The sequence below is a fragment of the Phalacrocorax aristotelis genome, chromosome 3 (genome assembly GCF_949628215.1).
Source record: "Phalacrocorax aristotelis chromosome 3, bGulAri2.1, whole genome shotgun sequence".
NCBI classification, from domain to species: Eukaryota; Metazoa; Chordata; class Aves; order Suliformes; family Phalacrocoracidae; genus Phalacrocorax; species Phalacrocorax aristotelis.
The window spans coordinates 4,416,832-4,433,456 of NC_134278.1; the positions used below are offsets into that span (position 1 = coordinate 4,416,832).

A 16,625-nucleotide genomic window follows, 5' to 3' on the forward strand; every position below is an offset into this window, starting at 1 on the left:
TCACATCTTAAAATCCAGACTGCTCTTATTCTCAGCACCCTAGAGAGGCAGCTGCTCTGCAAAGTTGTGTCAAGATATCTGGATTCATGCTTATTCCAGATAATTAGCACCTACTTTTAGTGGCAGGGGTGGTAGCAGAGCCTCCCAAGGCTCCTTCTCCTGTCAGTGTGGAGAGGAAGACTCCACTGCCATGTCGTAGAACAACTGTGCTGGATCAGACCAAAGATATCCTGTCTCCCAGAGTGACCCAAATATAGGGTGACTTAGGAAGATTATGAGTACAGCAGTGTATGGTGCTAATTCTTTACAACATTCTTCCAGCTTCCAACACTAGACACAAGGACAGCCTCAGCTGGAGGTCATAACTTTGTGTGTAACCCTTCCTGAATTGCTTCTCCATGTGAATGACCCTCCCAGTTCACATCAAGAGTCTGTTTATCCATTTGCTGTCTTCTTCTGTGGCCTTAAGTCGATGCCTAGGGAATAAAAACTCCCAGGCAACCACAGGGGAAAGCAGACAGCCTGCCTTCCTCCAGCCCATGCATGGGAAGCCCTGGTCGGAGTTGCTTTTGGCAGTGGAGGGGGAACTGCTCTTCTCTTCCCCTTCCCGTTCTGTCCATCTCAAATGGTGCAGACCGGGAGCATATAAGTAGGGGAGGGCCTGAAGCTGGAAGCATTCATCAATGTATCAGCTTTTCTGGTCAGTGAACTCCTCAAGGGCAAATGACCATCAGTGCATGGCAAATCTGTCACTCTGCCCGAGTGGCCAGGCAGAACTGAAGGTTGAAGGAAGGTCCATGATTTTGTTTTTTGTTTTTTTTTTTTTTTTTTTTTTGTTTGAAAGTATTCATACTGCATCCTGCTTCCCTGCATGCAGCAGGACCAAACCACCTCTACCATCTCCTCATGTGCCTGCATAGGCAGGCCCATTCCCCGAAGAGTTCAGTGTCTGTTTCTCTCGGGGATCCTCTCACAACAGCTTCCTCCAGTTCTGTGGTGGCTTTCTACTGTCACTTGCTGCCACAATGGCCCCTGGCTATCTGATACCTTAGCCTCGTGTCCACATAGGATTATCCCCACACATGACTGCCTGGTGTCTTGTTCCAAAAATGGACTTAATTTCTTCTGCCATTTGACCTGGCTAAGACTATCTGCCATGCTTATCAGTTTTAGCATGGTTTGTGATCGTTCACTGACAGTCATTGATTCATTTCAGTCTCTTCTCCCTAGTAACAAGCAATAGGATGAGAGAAAATGGCCTCAAGCTGTGCCAGGGGAAGTTTAGGTTGGATATTAGGAAAAATGTCTTCACCAAAAGGGTTGTCAGGCATTGGAAGAGGCTGCCCAGGGAGGTGGTGGGAGTCTCCATCCCTGGAGGTATTTAAAAGAAGGGTAGATGTGGTGCTTGAGGACATGGTTTAGTGGTGGGCTTGGCAGTGATAGGTTAGCGGTTGGACTTGACGATCTTAAGGGTCTTTTCCGACCTTAACGATTCTGTGATTCTATGATTTCCTGCATATAACGTCATCCTCCCTTGTTTTGTTTTACTCCTAGGTGGAACACTGCTCACAATCTCTGGGGTGGGCTTTGGCCAAAATCCTGCCCTGGTTTCTGTTTCAATGAACAGGCAAACCTGCATGGTTACTCACTTGGCAGAAGAGACAGTTTGGTGCCTGACCCCACCAGCTGCTAATTTGTCTAATGAAGAGTCACAAGACGTCTCTGTCAGAGTAAACGTAGCCATCAGTAGTAGGTCACTTCAGCATACTCTTCTTGAAAAAAGGACCACCACCTTTAATTACCAAAGAGATTTGACTCCTCTGATCGCTGTTGTTGAAACGGAAATCACAGATAGCAACCTGCTTTTGAGCATCCAGGGGATAAACATCACTGGATCTGTGGCTAAGCTTGGACACAGTGAATGTGAACTTGAGTTTCAACGTGGCAACAAGTCTGCAATGTTTTATCAGTGTTCTTTGCCACTCAACAGCCTGGAACCTGGGACTTTCCCCATCCAGGTTATCCAGAGGCAGCTAGGATACGCTCGTGTGACAGCAAGGCTGCAGGCCCTTACAATAACTCCACGGATAACCTCCATATTCCCATCACAAGGATCAGTCTGTGGTGGGATGTTACTCACTATATCTGGTATTGCTTTAAAATCCAGGAGGGATTTGGTACAAGTCAGCCTGGGGGGTAATTATTCCTGTGAGATCCAGAACTCTGATAACGATGCCATTAATTGTATTGTCCTTCCAGAGGCTCATCCTTTGCATTACCAGTGGCTGGCTGAAGCGTCTTGGGCTCTCAATGTCATGGTGACTGTCAATGGGATCAGCAGTGTCTGCCTTGGAGACTGTACGCTCCGCCTTGACGAGCAGTGGAGCCCCCTTGTAGATTTGGTGGCCTGGGAGACCAATGGGACATTCACCTCTGTGAAGATCGAAGGACAGAGGTTGGCATGGCCAAGTGACAGCCCCGTGGTACACGTGAACAACCAGGCTGTCTGCGAGGTAACTTTTTGGAATGAGACCAGCATCAAGTGCCAGACAGACTGCATTGCCCCAGGGGAGCACAACATTTCCATATCCAACAGGAAAAGTGGGCAAGCTTGCTTCAGAAAAGCATCCAGTGTTCTCACCATCTGGCCTCAGGTGTACAGGTTTTACCCACAGAACTTCAGCACCAATGGTGGAGGTCTGCTCACCTTAGAAGGCTCAGCACTGAAAGGAAAGAGGACGACTTCTGTTCTCATTGATTATCACCCTTGCCATGTTCTCAGTGTCACCTGTGTAGCTATCCAGTGCAAGGTGCCTCCGGGTAATGGGACTAGGGCTTTGAGTCTGAAAGTAGATGGCAACTCCTATTGCCTTGGAAGAATAAGTTACAACAAGGAGTTTACCCCAGCTTTCCTTTCGCTTTCTGCAACTGGTCTCCTTTTAACGCTGACCGTATCGCGGGTCACAGAGATGGACACCATCTACGTGTTTGTTGGAGACCTTGCTTGTAGTGGTGTCACCATCAGTCGCACTACCTTGCAGTGCTCAGCTCCTCTGCTCCCTGTTGGCGAGTACCATGTGCTGGGCCTGGATGTCCCCAGGGGCTGGGTTTCCTCCAACCTGACGTTCATCTCTCAGCTGATGGTGACAGCTGTGCATCGCAACTGGGGTAAGTGATGAAGACTTATTGTAGCTCCTCCACGGGGTGCAGTGTGAGGAACTGTGGAGGCTGGATTTCTTTTTTGTCATGAAAGAAACAATTATAAATTGAAAAAAATACCCTTGTTGACAGGTGGCTGTCAGGCTCTGTCTTAAATATAATTTTCTGTTCTTTTCCAAGGTGGCTTGAATGGAGGAGCAGTTCACCTCTGTGGGACTGGGTTTTCCCCAGGGAAGACTTTGGTCACAGTCTGTGGCACCCCCTGTGAAATGTTGGACAACACGACGATGACTGACCTGAGCTGCCTTGCCCCACGCTTACACGGTCAGTTAAAACACAAAACCTAGCACTGTGTTAAAAATATCCCCTAAAAACCTGTATTGACCCAAAAGTTGGGGGTCTCATTCCAGGCGATCAGAGAGCAGCAGCAGCCCTGGAGAAAGGAGAGTCGCTAACACAGCATTGACCTGCTTTTTAAGCTCAGTCCAAAGACAATTGCTGTCAGGGGGAGTTTTTGCATCAGTGGTCATGGGCTTTGGACTAGATCCACCACGTGCCTGTAGCCAGAGCTGCCACACATGCTTGGTGGGTGTATATGAGATGTGCAACAGCAGTTCCTTGTGGCAACTATTCATTGGGAAACCTGTGTCATACAAAATGTGAATGAAAGCTGGAGGCTTGGGAACCCAAGCACCTCTTGGCCTTCATGGCTGGCCTAGTGAGTTGAGCTTCCTTAAATATCTTTTTTTCTGTGGACTTATACATTCTGTGTTTTGGCTGCATAGTGGGACAGCTTCTGTGGGAGGAAAAGTTTGAATGACTGGGAGGGTGAATGAATGACATACTTTAGCCAGTTCATACCTTTGCGAAGCTAGAGATGAGAATTTTAATTCCTTGAGAGGAAGATGATCTCATCTCACAGCCAGAGCATCCTCCTTAACTGGAGAGAGGCAGCACAACAGGGAAAGCAGCCATGATCTCCAGCTGTCTCAGAGAGAAATAACTCTGCCCGAGTTTTGGAGGAAACTCTTACAAAATGGATATTTGCTGGGACAAGACACATTTCCTCTCTTCTCTACTGGCAGCAGAGAATTAGGCTCCTCAGATCTGCAAAAGGCAGGAGTAGGCTTTTAAATCTCACCCTGAGACATATGCCATTCTGCAAACGCTAAGCACAGCGCGCCTACCTTGGTGCTGCAGCATCACAACACTTGGCACCGCAACACTTTAGCCCCTTCATAGCTCTGCTGCTAGGAGAACGCCCTGAGATCTACAGAAATATTTGCCATTCTGTGGCCGTCCAAAGGTCCATCGTCCAGGTGACCAAGGATCCATGGCCTCTTCTTTGTGGACCTGGAGGAAAGGTGGCAGTGAGAGTGTCCATCACAGTAAATTGCCAGGGTTTTGCTCAATGGTGCGTGGAATCTCCATCCTCCAAAACAGTCAGAAGTTGACGAGATTCGTTGCTGAGAAGCTAATCCAGTGTGAAATTTAACATTTCTTTGGGCAATGGTTGGGATGACAGGAATCCAGGGGTCCCCTCCAGCCTCAGTTACTCCAAAAGTCTGAATTTGCTCTTGTCATTTTGAATGGTTCCTTTCCTCATCCATAAGGAATACTAAGAAAAATAGGGGGTGGGGTGGGGTAAAGGGCTTTAAAACCCAACCCCAAGCACCCAAAAGGAGACACTGAGAGGTTTTAAGGGCTCAGTTTTCTTTGTTTTAAACAGGATCTAGGGACAGTCCACAGAACTACTTATTATGAATTTTTTTTTAAAACAGGAAAAATGTATGGTGTTGGAGTGCTGAAAAAAAAAATCAAAGCACAGAACAGGGAAGTTTGGTTATCACAGGAAGAATAGCAGAATAAAATGTAACCAAATTAATCCAAACTGTGAAAACCTTAACAACTGTGTTCAAAATCCACAGACTGGTAGGTGGCAGAGGGAGCCTGGGGAAAACCTTCTTACAGGCAGGACCACAATGCTTATTACTGACACTAGATGTCAGCAAGTGAATGCTGATTGCTGCCCGCCTGCTGGTTGTGTTTCTGGAGAGGAGATACAAAGGCTGCGTTGCCTCACTAACCAGAGGGACACAGGCACTATTGCTTTGAGGCCAGTTACAAGACAACCCCTTTCTTCCCTGCTGTGGATTTTGCAGTGTGCAGCCTTGCAAATCTCACCAGTCAAGTTGCAAAAATTTTTCTCTGTCAGTTAAGTGTTTCTAAGAAAATGTGGGTTTGGGTTTTTTTTTTTTTTTAATAAAAAAAAAATAATATCCACTGCAGGCTGCTTAAATCTGTGAGTGTTTGCCGGGCTATTTGTACTCCTTGAGAGGGGCATAGTCAGCCTGTGCACATCTACATGTGGCATAGGTGAATCTGTATTTAGAGCAAGATGCTTTCCAGATGGCTTCCCCCTAATTTAGGGGATTGCACACCCCCACAATTTAGGGCATCAGTGGATTTATTAAGTGCAGTTAGTCCAGTCTCACCTCGTGGTTTACATGCTGCTGTTTGCCTGGGGAAGTTTGCCACTTGGCACTTGCACATCCAGCGCTCAGACCTTTCTTTCACAGCCTCGTCCATGTGGGAGAGGTGGCGAAGTGACTTCGGGGATGCAGGACCATGAGCCGTGAAGGAGATGGGAGGGAATAGGTCTGTGGTGCCCCAGGGCCCCTTCGGCGCAGAGGCTGGTGCAGCCAGGTTGGATGCTTGTCTGACATTTCCCAGCGTTGCTCATGGACGAGGTGATGAGAAGTGAAGAGTTCAAGCTGCATTTCTTCTGTTACTGCACGCCGTGAAGCAGAAACACCTCCCCTCCGGCACTGAGGGATGTCAGGTGGCAGCTTGCCACCTGGGGTTTCAGCGCTAGGTCATGTTGTGTCTGGCCTGCTTAAGATTAGAGATGTTCACGTGGGAATCCCCAACTGGTCCATCTAGCTTACTCATGTGATCAAATCCATAGGGCAAGGCTCTGCAGGTAGGAAATGTGACTTCTTTCCCATTTAACAGGCAGTTTTCTGAGACACAAGGAACCGCTGGTCTCAGCAGGATCCACCCATAAGCCTACCCCATGGGGTCTTCCTTAGGAACCGGTGTTGAGCAGGGTTGAGCAAGGTTTTTGGTTTGATCGCTGAAAAGAGCTGGGCATGCTAAGTACCGAAACGTGCTCAGTCCAGAGCACAAGGAACAGGAATGCAAGCCTCGGCTCTTTTATGAAAGTGTTGTCTTTTGCAAGCTGCAGAAAAATCAAATCGGAAGAGAGTTAAAATTTGAGTTTAACCCTTAAAGCTTAAGAAAATGAACAAAATTAAATAAAATTAATAAAACCAACTCTCTTCAAGGAAAAACAAAGCCAAAACATAAAACCCCAAACAAACCCACAGATCTTTCAAGGTCTGGTAAAGAGATAACTGGCTTGATCCCAGGAGCTCTCCCCTTCTCATGTTCTTGCTTTGTTACTTGTGTCGCAGCGCTGTTGATTAGTGCAAATACAGCTGCGGATTCTGTTCAGCTCAGGTTAAATTTACAGAACACATGGTTAATGTCTGTGGGATTGAACTGTGCTCCTGTGAAAGGTGGGAAGACTGGCAGGAAGCTTGAGGCAGGTGAGAAAATAACTGAATATTCCTATTCGCTGATATTAGGGTAGGTACCATACATAAATTTTGCAGCAAGTCAGTACCCAAGATTGTACGTTTGACATTGGTGTTAAGAGTAAAGAAGGCACCTTTAAAAGGAGGTGAAATGACAAGAAGATCCATCAGGGAAAAAGCTGAGTCTGATTTGCCTGTTTGCATCAGTGTGCTTGAAATAACAGGTCTGGCTTTAGGGCTTCGATGAAACAGCTCTTGGGATCTCTGTCAGTGAGTCCCGGACCTACTGTTAGTCAGATTACATTGGTAAAAGTGGATGTTTAGGGAAGAGGATTTAGATTAAAGTCTAGAAATGAAATGAGGTTGGTTTAAAAGGAAGAGAGTCCTGGCTTGTTGGAGCATTTTGTATGGGACGAGCGGAGAGAGAGGAATGAGTTCCCATTGCAGGTTTACCAAGGAGGTGTACTGGACCAAGGGGGACTATAGCCAGGGAACTGGGGTGATTTGTATGAGTAAATGCAGAAGATATGAAGAGGACGTGTTGTGGCAATTGAAACCTGAGTAGAAGTGAGGGCCTCTGATTGTGGAGATCAAAGTAAAGGATCCAAATGGTCCCTTCTGTCCTTCAAATCCGGAAATGAAATTAAGAAAGAGGAAAAAAAGAATGCATATTGATTACACGGCAGGAACGTTCTGACAGTGAGATCTATCAGGCTGTGGAATAGATGCTTGCGAAGTTACCTCTTGGGACTTCTGAAACTCGGCTGTGCGAAATGAATGTCTCCTAGGGAGCAATTCTTCATAGGCAGAGGTTGGACTTGATGACCTTAACAGGTCTCTTTTTTAACTCTCCCTTTCCTTTCTTTTTTTTTTTTTAACCTTTTTCTTCCCTGCTAAGCACATGTTAATGTTATGCTCTGCAGCTCATTTTGTGAGCGATGGATAACCGGGGATGTAAGGTTTGGCACTGGGACTCCTTGGGCAGTTGTTCAATCAATCTGCAGCTGCCCTTGGAACTCCTGTAGGTTTTAGCCTCATCACATGTCCGGCACTTGTTATTAAACGGTGACCCAGAACAAAGCCCTTGTGCTGAGCATCCCAGGATTCTGGCTTAAGCCAGAGTATCCCTCAAAGACGGGGTTGGGGGCAGTCGGTCCCTAACCCATTACCGCCATGCAGAGATTTGGCTGCCATTGTGTCTGATCTCAAAAGAGAAGCTGTAATGGGACGAATGCATTCATCTCAGTGATGGGATTGTATTACATGTGATTAGCAGGTTTTGTCTTTGTAGGGAATATAAAGCATAAAGAAGCTTCCTTCTGGGGTTTGAACACTAACCAGTTAGGTAGGGAGAAGAATTGTGGCCCAGAATGGAGAAACTATCCTTTTAGGACATACTACGTGTGTTGTGATCTTTAGTTAATATTATTTGTTACTGTTGTGGCAGCAGATAATGGCACCAATAATACCAAAAGAAGTTTATGTTTAATGGTCAGAGGAAGGGAGATGAAAGGCCAAGACTTCCTCCTAACTGAGAAAAGCATTAAATCCTCTGGGAGCAGGGGAATAGGAGGACCCCAAAGGAGGAGCCAGAACTGGACATGTCCTCGAAGAGTGGTATCTCCATGAAATGGATAGGAGCTGTAGGGTGGTCCTAGGTTTGATTCCAGGTTGCATAGATTAAGCAGAGTTTTCTTGGATTTTGCTTCCACTGATCTCTTTACAACCCTTTGCAACCATGTTCTTTAGCTTAGATTTTATAAATGAGTACATCTGTGTACCTGGTTTGAGATAAAAATGATTTCAGAATTTGGCAGGATTCAAGGCCTTGTGTTCCTACAGGCATGATAACATTGAGATAAGGGCACAGGAGCATGTCAGCAATGCCCAATTTCCACATAACATTTCAGCTGTATCTAAAGAGCGATGGGCTGTTCTTCTGCTGAGCTCTAAGGTCTGTGCAGGAAGTATCTTCTGGTGATCTATGTTAGCCAGACAAGTTCTTTGACAGCAGCAAGGTATCGAGGAAAATATTCACATCCTGAGATTGTGTGGGTCATTTCTAATATTCATCCTAAAACAGGCTTCAGCTGTTTTTCTGCCTAGGAAAACTCTGCCATGTTCTTTTCAAGACCACAAAAGAAAACCAAAGCCTCTTTTGATTAGCTCAGCAACCTCTGAATGTGAATTTAATCTGCCTTTGACCACCTACCTTCAGAGGGTGATCAAACACTGGAACAGGCTTCCTAGAGAAGTGGTTGATGCCCAAAGCCTATCAGTGTTTGAAAGGCATTTGGACAATGCCCTGAATAATACGCTTCAACATTTGGTGAGCCCTGAAGTGGTGAGGCAGTTGGACTAGATTATCGTGGTAGGTCCTGTCCGACCTATTCTATTCTATTCTATTCTATTCTATTCTATTCTATTCTATTCTATTCTATTCTATTCTATTCTATTCTATTCTGATGTGCTAATATTGCTCTAGCTGGTTGTTCATCTAAGGCAGCTGTACATTCTTCATTAACACGTCTGAGCTTACCACAGCCTTTCGTGTCACCAGCAGAATAGAATAGTAAAGCAGAAAGAGCTGCTATACCCTATTACAAAAGGGGAACAAATTCTTCTGGCCACAGGAAAGTTGTGGGTTTGTGGAGGAAGGAAAGGGCAGTTCCATCACTGCTTGGATGTCCTTCATCTTTGCTAGTTTTGAGAAGTTCTTAGCCTCCCACTGGCTGGAAAAAAAAGCATACATGCCATTTCTTTTGGAGAAATTCCTGTAATGAATTGGTTCTGCTGCATGTTGTTTCAAAGGCAAGTTCTTGGTAGTATTTAGTCCTCTTGGCTGGTATTCTTTTGCCAAACCACAGATATCTAGTGCCACTTAAAATGCCCTTGGTATGGCAGCCTGGCCTTCAGGAAGACACAAGGCTTCTATTGGAACTATAGGACATAATTTCTGGATAATAAAAGCAAAATATAATTGTGGCGCCATCATTCCTTTAGGCTTCCCTATTACTTGTCTGTCTCACCTTTATATGTAGGTCTTTGAGGTGGGGATTGTGTTTGGCTGTGTTTGGATGCCAAGCAGGAGAACTGTCACTGGCTATGGGGAAGGAAAGAGACTAAGCATATTGCAAAATATGTGAAGATGTGGGTAACTTTTTTCTTATTCTAAATCAGAGAAGAAAAATACAGAAAAATAGTGAACTCTCTCTCTGAAGTTCAGAGCAGATGAAATGCTAGGCTTTAATATTTCAAAAAACACCTTAAACATTAAACAGCTATAAACTTTTCAAAAATACTCCATATGAAATAATAATTTTTAGTAAAAAACACTAAATCTTTTAACATAAGAAATATAGCATTTTCATATTTTTACCATTTCAAAAACCGTTTTCAAAACTGCTTAGGAGCCAAGGCATTCATTGATAATGGCACTTTTCCAGCAAACAGGATACTTTTTGAACAAACGGCAATTTAAAAAAGCAAAGAAACAAACAAAAATCCTTTCTTGATAAATTCCCATTGATTGCACCTCTTATACTTGAGGAACACTCTTGGATGCTACAGTGCAGAGGGAAATACTCTCCACAGACCTTTTCAGTTCATTACAACTATTTTATTAGTTCAGGATTAATGAAAATTCTCCAAAAGTCTTTACATGCTCAGGGTTTTGAGAGACACAGTTATGATCTTTGGCATGGTTTAAAGCTTACAGTATACTTTTTTCTGAAAATTATTAAAGCCAAACTTTTCACCTAATCTAAACTTCAGTGACAGTTCACATTTTTTTTAAGCATTTTTTTTGGGGGGGTTTAGAATAAGAAAACTTAATTTCTGTTCACACCGTTTGTTTCTTAAACACATCTGCTCCCATTATACTTCTTATCGCATCCATGGAGTGAAACTCAGACCAAGTCTCCAGTGAGACTGAGGTACAAAGCAAGGCGAACGGGGAGATCCCAGTTCACACCAGTTTCCTAGAAGCCCTCCAAGCTGTGACAATGCTTTCACTAAACCTATTTCTGGATTTCAAAGCTGTATAGACCTTAAGTTGTTGTATGTCCCTGGCAAAAGACTTGTGCCTTCATCCTGATCTGTAAACCATGGTCTATCTTCCACAGAAGAAATGTCCATGCTCTTATTTAATCACTTACGTCACCTCCTCCTGGACGGAGCAATTTGATCATAAAGACAATCCTGATGCTCGATGCACAAAGGAGGTTGTATGATTGCTCACATAAAGGAAAAGGGGCTGAAGAAGTTGCATGGAAACCTACTCATCCTCAAAAAGGACGCACGAAAAGGAGGTTGGGTCATGCACATCAGGAACCCACACAGACAACTGTCAGTTGCTAAAAATCTGCTTAACATCGGTGGTGTGTAGGCTGCTTTGGGTTATCTTTTCCCCCCCCTCTTGTCTTTGCAGCGACTTTGGCCACTCTCTGTGGCCTGACACATTCTTCTGTTGACTGCCGAGAAGACAGAGCCACCTTCATTGAATGTGATGTCCAAGTCATGGTGGATTCCTATCACCAGAGGGGATCTGTGTCTTACCTGTATGTCTGCGAGGACAGTCCGCCTCAGTGGCACCAGAGGGATATCAACCCACCCCAGAGGCATTTTGTTGGACTCTTTGCCAGGTTAGTGCTGCTCCTCTCCAACAGCTAAGCGGGCCCATCCATGAGCAACATCCCGCAGAGGGTATTCCACCTTGTGCGGAACTGTCCCCTGTCAAATGATGAACTGAAGGAGCAAATTCCTAATTCTTAGGTCGATGACAACAGAGCAATTTAGCTTGAGACCACTAGAGAGCTCCGCTGGGTTGTGAAAGTCATTCCTTGTGTCTATCAAAGCATCTCCAGTGGCCCCTCCTTCCCTCCCATCTTTTTAAGTGTTTGAGAGACATCAGAAAATCCGTCTCATAAACAGACTGCTTTGTTCCTTCTTAGGTTTTAATATTTATCTTCTGATCCAAAGCAACATCTGGTGGATGCCAATGGGGAAAAAGATTAGGCATTATGAAAAGCAGAAGGTTTTTTTTTTTCTTCTTTTTTTTTTTTTTTTCCCCTCTTCCTCTCTCCAAGCAGTTTCATGAGTAAAAAGTCACAGAGAAAATTCAGCAGGCTGTGAAATATTTACCCAGCAAGGGTGTTCAGGCACTTACTCAAGGCTCAGGCTTTGCAAATCCAAGGCCAAGTTGCCCAGGAGTTTAAACTGGTACCATTGCCTTTAATGGAGCTGTGGGGATTTATACCTGCAGAGCATTTACTTCTAGGAGTAAGAGTGAGGCCTGAATTAAGGAATAAACAGACAAACAAAACTTTCCACAAGACACTAAACATGCAGAGCATTAGAATGTCACTGAAGTGCATTGGCCAGGATTTGCTGTACATGCTGAACCTGTTCCTGGCTAGTGCATGATGCTACCGTCCAGGTATTTCAATGGAGGCGCAGAGATTTCGTCGTCATTCTTATCTGGTCCTTATCTCACAGCTGGTGTTGTGACTCACCAGAGGGAGTTCCGGTTGTCCTGTGTTGTGGGAAGAAAACCAGCTGTCATTTGCTGAACAAAGACAGCAAGACATGAGTTGCACAATTGTTTTAACTTGTTTAAAATAAAAAATAAAAATAAAAGTGAAAAAAAATATGGTTTACACAGTTACGGCATCTGCCTGTCAGCCTGTCATTTCCTCCCCACCAGCTTCTGAGCTCTGATTAATTTGACCTGGGTTTCATAAGGGATGGATGTCTTAAGAATTATGAAATTCTTGTCAGTTTTGAGAAAATATGTGTTTGGCAGGAAGAAATTATTTTCCTGATGAGGGAGAGGAGGGCAGAACTCTGCCCATACCTGTTGTTTGTCAGCATACCGCAGGCCAGACGCCAGATAGGTACAGCTGGCCAACTGGCGTGTCCAAAGTCACACTGTGCATTGGTAATGTCTTATGACACCCTAGGAGATGGGGAGGACAGTTTTGTTGGGGTAGACTAGAGTAGGGAGACTTAGAGAGGGGAAAAAAATAATCCTGTAATTAAACTAATTTCAGTTCGATTGCTCCCAGAATGACTTGTTTTAAAACAAGAAACTCCAGGAGCCTTGCCTTGTCTAGCTGAACTTTGCTTTCCTTTTGCTCACACCAGCGTAACCCCAAACCAGGTAGCCGACAAACTTGAGAGCAACAGGGCAACCCAACATCTCTCTCTTTGGATCTTTGCTTCCTCTTCCCTGGATAGCAAACTCACGCTCAGCTCTTTACTGATAAAAATGCATCTGCAATGAGTTTAATCCTATTATTGTTTTTCTTTTTGCTCCTTTTCTTGGTTTGGGCTGTTAGCATTCTGCTGCTGTAGCTTCTCCAGCCTGGTCTCAGCAGGGTGAGCAGAGCAGGAGGTCTGCGTCTGTGCTTATCCCGTGGAAGGAAAAGTCATGCAGTCCATTTGCCGACTCCTTCCTTGTTGTTTTTCACTGTATTTTTGTCCAATTTAATTGTGAAGGTCCCAGAGACAAGGTTTATTATTCCTTCAAGGAATACTATCAAGGAGATATTTCTAAATCAAATCAATTAACTTTTTTCTTGCCTGTTATTTTCCTATTCATTCAACTTCTTCAACCTTTTTGTTATTGTCATTAACTTTTCCCCCTATTGCACCCATGCTCGTCTAGCAGTTAGAAATTAAAACTTGGGCTCCTGAGAAATGTTCCAGAGTACTGAGGTTTTTTCTGGTGGATCTATTTCTAAATTGGGTCTTGCTGAACGGGAGCTTGGGCAAAGAAGATTGTTTGATTTCAAGTATATTTCCTGATCTGAAAAATCTGGGGAGAAGTAGGGGAAGAGAGACTTTAAAGTCATCCAAATGACCTGTTTCAGAGCTTTTAAAAACATTTTTCCAAATTTCAGTTCAGAAAAATGTTTAATTTCAAAATACTAATGGAATTTGTAGCAAGGTGTTAGAAAATTAAAATGTTCAAATTAGAAAAGAACTATTTTGGGAATTCCTGAAATAATACGCATTGATTGCTTAATTAATAATAACAAGTAATAATAACAGTAATTAAAAATATACGGATTTGAGTTCTGTACAAATGTTCAAGGTTTAAGATGTTTGTCCCGGAATGGGGAGAACACTACTGAAACCGTTCCTGGCTTAACTGTGCATTAAATCTCTCCTGCTCTTTCTTGTTAGTTTTACAGTGGTTTGAATAAAGCTTCTCCTAATCTAGTCTGTACTATAGTCTATATATTATGAACACATAATGGCAAATGCATATTCCTTAGAAGAGGTGCAAGTCTTACCAGTAACAGCACTGGTACTGAGATACATCCCTGAATTCACTTTAACAAGTCACCCCTTCTTTTCTGGCGTTTCCTTTAAACGCTGCAATTTGTTAACAGTTTTCCGGCATCAAGATTTTTGGATGCAGTTACAAGAGGACAGGGAGGAACTGGTTCTTTTTTTACAAGGAAAGCTCATTAACTTTTCTTAAAGAGACATAAACAACCACTCAGAGGTCCTTGTATTGACTCCAGCGCCCAGCAAATTTGGCCCACGCCCTGCATCTAGCCAACAACCACCCCCTTCTGCCTTTAAAACAGGTGGTGATTTAAAAGACGCAGCTTTTCCTTGTAGCATTAAAAGGAAGTACTATGCTGTCTTGAAAGATAACCCAGTCCATTGAATCGTTGTACAGGACAAGAGCAGTCCTCAAAGTGTTGCTATCAAAAGCAAGTGTAGTTCCCTACGGCTGGCTTTTGATTATTGATACAGCAGAGGGAAAGGTTCATTTAAATATAGAAATAAAAATTCACTGTTAAAAAGGTTCAGCTACTTGCAGAAGGCTTTTTTTCTTTTTTTTGGTTTCTAACGTGGCTGCTTCCTTTAACACTTTAGCCCTGAAAAAGGGCAACAAAACAAATACCCCTTAAATGCACTGTCAGAACAGCTCTTTGTTTGTACACTGAGCTTCCACATCCAGCATGGTTTGAAAACTTCAGGTTCATCAAATCATCCTGATCATCGTGCTCCTGAGAAAGCTCTGAGTACTGGCTTTCCGATTGGGTTGATTTTGGCAGAACTTATGCTCCTAACTTTGGCACTTTAGGAAATCCTGTTAGATGGGGCTTTCAGGAACCTGAAGATCTCTGAAAATCCTGGTCCTACCTATTTGATCCTCAATTTTGTGCACGCTGTCCTTAGCTATTCAGAAAAGTGGTATAATTTCTGAGCCACGTTGCTGTTGCTGTAACTTATCTCCTTTCTGCTCTGCTTCCTAAAGTTGCAGGTGTGTATTTGAAGGTGGGGTAGGGAGGGGAGGAAGAAGCAGCAATGTCTGGGGAAGGAATGGAAAGTGACTTTGGGTTATCCTGGACTGATCCAAAGCCTGTGGAAGTAAATTGGGAAGTTTTCCCCTCATTTTGGGGGATGTTGGGTCCTAAAGTTCCCTGTAACGAAATGCCACCAAAGTCAGCAGCTGTCAGCAGAAAGACCACGGAGAAAACATGTTTCTTCCCCACCACCTTTTCTGTTATTCCTTCCCCCTATGCAAGGGGAGGCTTTAGAGCAAGTGTCTGTTAGTATAACCGGCACATATATCGAATCTGCTTAGTCTGGGCTGTTAAGTAAGTTTAATTAATTTACTAAGTTAATGTTCCAAGGCTAGCAACAAAGCATCATTGCAATCAGCTGGGTAGCAGGAATTGGAACCCCTAAATGAGCTCATTTTTTCACAGTTGGAATTAGGGACCAGTTAGCCAGTTGTGTGGTTTTTCCAATTTCTCCACTTGCCCTAGGGGAGTTGCAAGTTATTCATTCCCTATTGCTAAGTGTGAGTAAGATGGGGAGGGGGGAGACACGAACAAACCCTACTCCGTGTAGGACTCCATCTTTGATCCTAACACTGCTGATTCCCTAGTTGTTGTCTGCACTTATCTTCCTGCCTTGGTCCTAGAATGGCATTCGCCACTATTTGTAATAGTTTAGGGAAGCGGAAAGGCATCACTGAGAGATTTTTACTGCATGTATTTTCATCCTGAGTGTGTGCAGATAAAGGGGGGAAAAACAAATAAACAATAAAAGAATGGAAACAAAATTACAGAAATTTGCAAAGTTTGACAAATGGTGGCCAGGAGTTGCCACAAGCTAATGGCTTGCAATGATTAATAAGAGTAAAAATAATTGCATTTCATTAAGATTGATGACACCCCATTTAACCTCCCTTCTCGTTTCAGCCCTAAAGTGGAAAGAGATGAAGTTCTCATCTATAATAGCTCCTGTAACATTACCATGGAAACTGAGGCAGAGATGGAGTGTGAGGGAGCTAATCAGCCAATTACCGCCAAGATTACTGAGATATGGAAAAACTGGGGCCAGAACACTCAGGTATAATCAAATTTTTTTTACAGACTGATTCAAACAGCTTAAAATTAAATTTGTAATATTGTGTACATTTAAAAGGGGCAAAAAAAAAAAAAAACAATTTAGGCCCAGCAGCAGCAATATATAATATTAAATGCTTTCCAACTTTGAATAGCAGTTCTAATGCAGTGCAGCTGAATTAATGGTTAACTATGGTTAATCATGTATTTTATGAGACATAAATGAGCTTTGCCTTATTTTCTGGGCAATGTGTGTCCTTTTTAACAGCCTCCTTTTTTAACATAAATTCAAAGTCTGTTCTAAAAGTGTCATTTTCTGTTACTTGGGCAGAAATCTTAGCCATAAGATAGAGTTTCAGCTCTCTGGCAGAGACTTAGCATTCGGCATTTGTGCAGCTCTGGTTATATCTGGGTTTTGCTCCTCTTCAGTACCTGAAATAAAATGGGAGAGTCTTCCCCTTGCTCTGTGTGGGTATAACAAGAAGACAGA

At 43.6% G+C, this 16,625-nt stretch overlaps 1 protein-coding gene across 8 annotated transcripts in view; it reads left to right on the forward strand.

Moving 5' to 3' along the window:
• The window catches only part of PKHD1 (PKHD1 ciliary IPT domain containing fibrocystin/polyductin), a 277,932-nt gene that overhangs the window by 47,377 nt on the left and 213,930 nt on the right, over positions 1 to 16,625 (forward strand). For all 8 annotated transcript variants that reach the window (XM_075086582.1, XM_075086585.1, XM_075086584.1 and 5 more), the window contains 4 exons: positions 1,555 to 3,168; positions 3,340 to 3,483; positions 11,188 to 11,401; positions 15,989 to 16,139. In XM_075086582.1, coding sequence (XP_074942683.1) covers positions 1,555 to 3,168; positions 3,340 to 3,483; positions 11,188 to 11,401; positions 15,989 to 16,139 — 2,123 coding nt within the window. The remainder of the gene's footprint in view (positions 1 to 1,554; positions 3,169 to 3,339; positions 3,484 to 11,187; positions 11,402 to 15,988; positions 16,140 to 16,625) is intronic.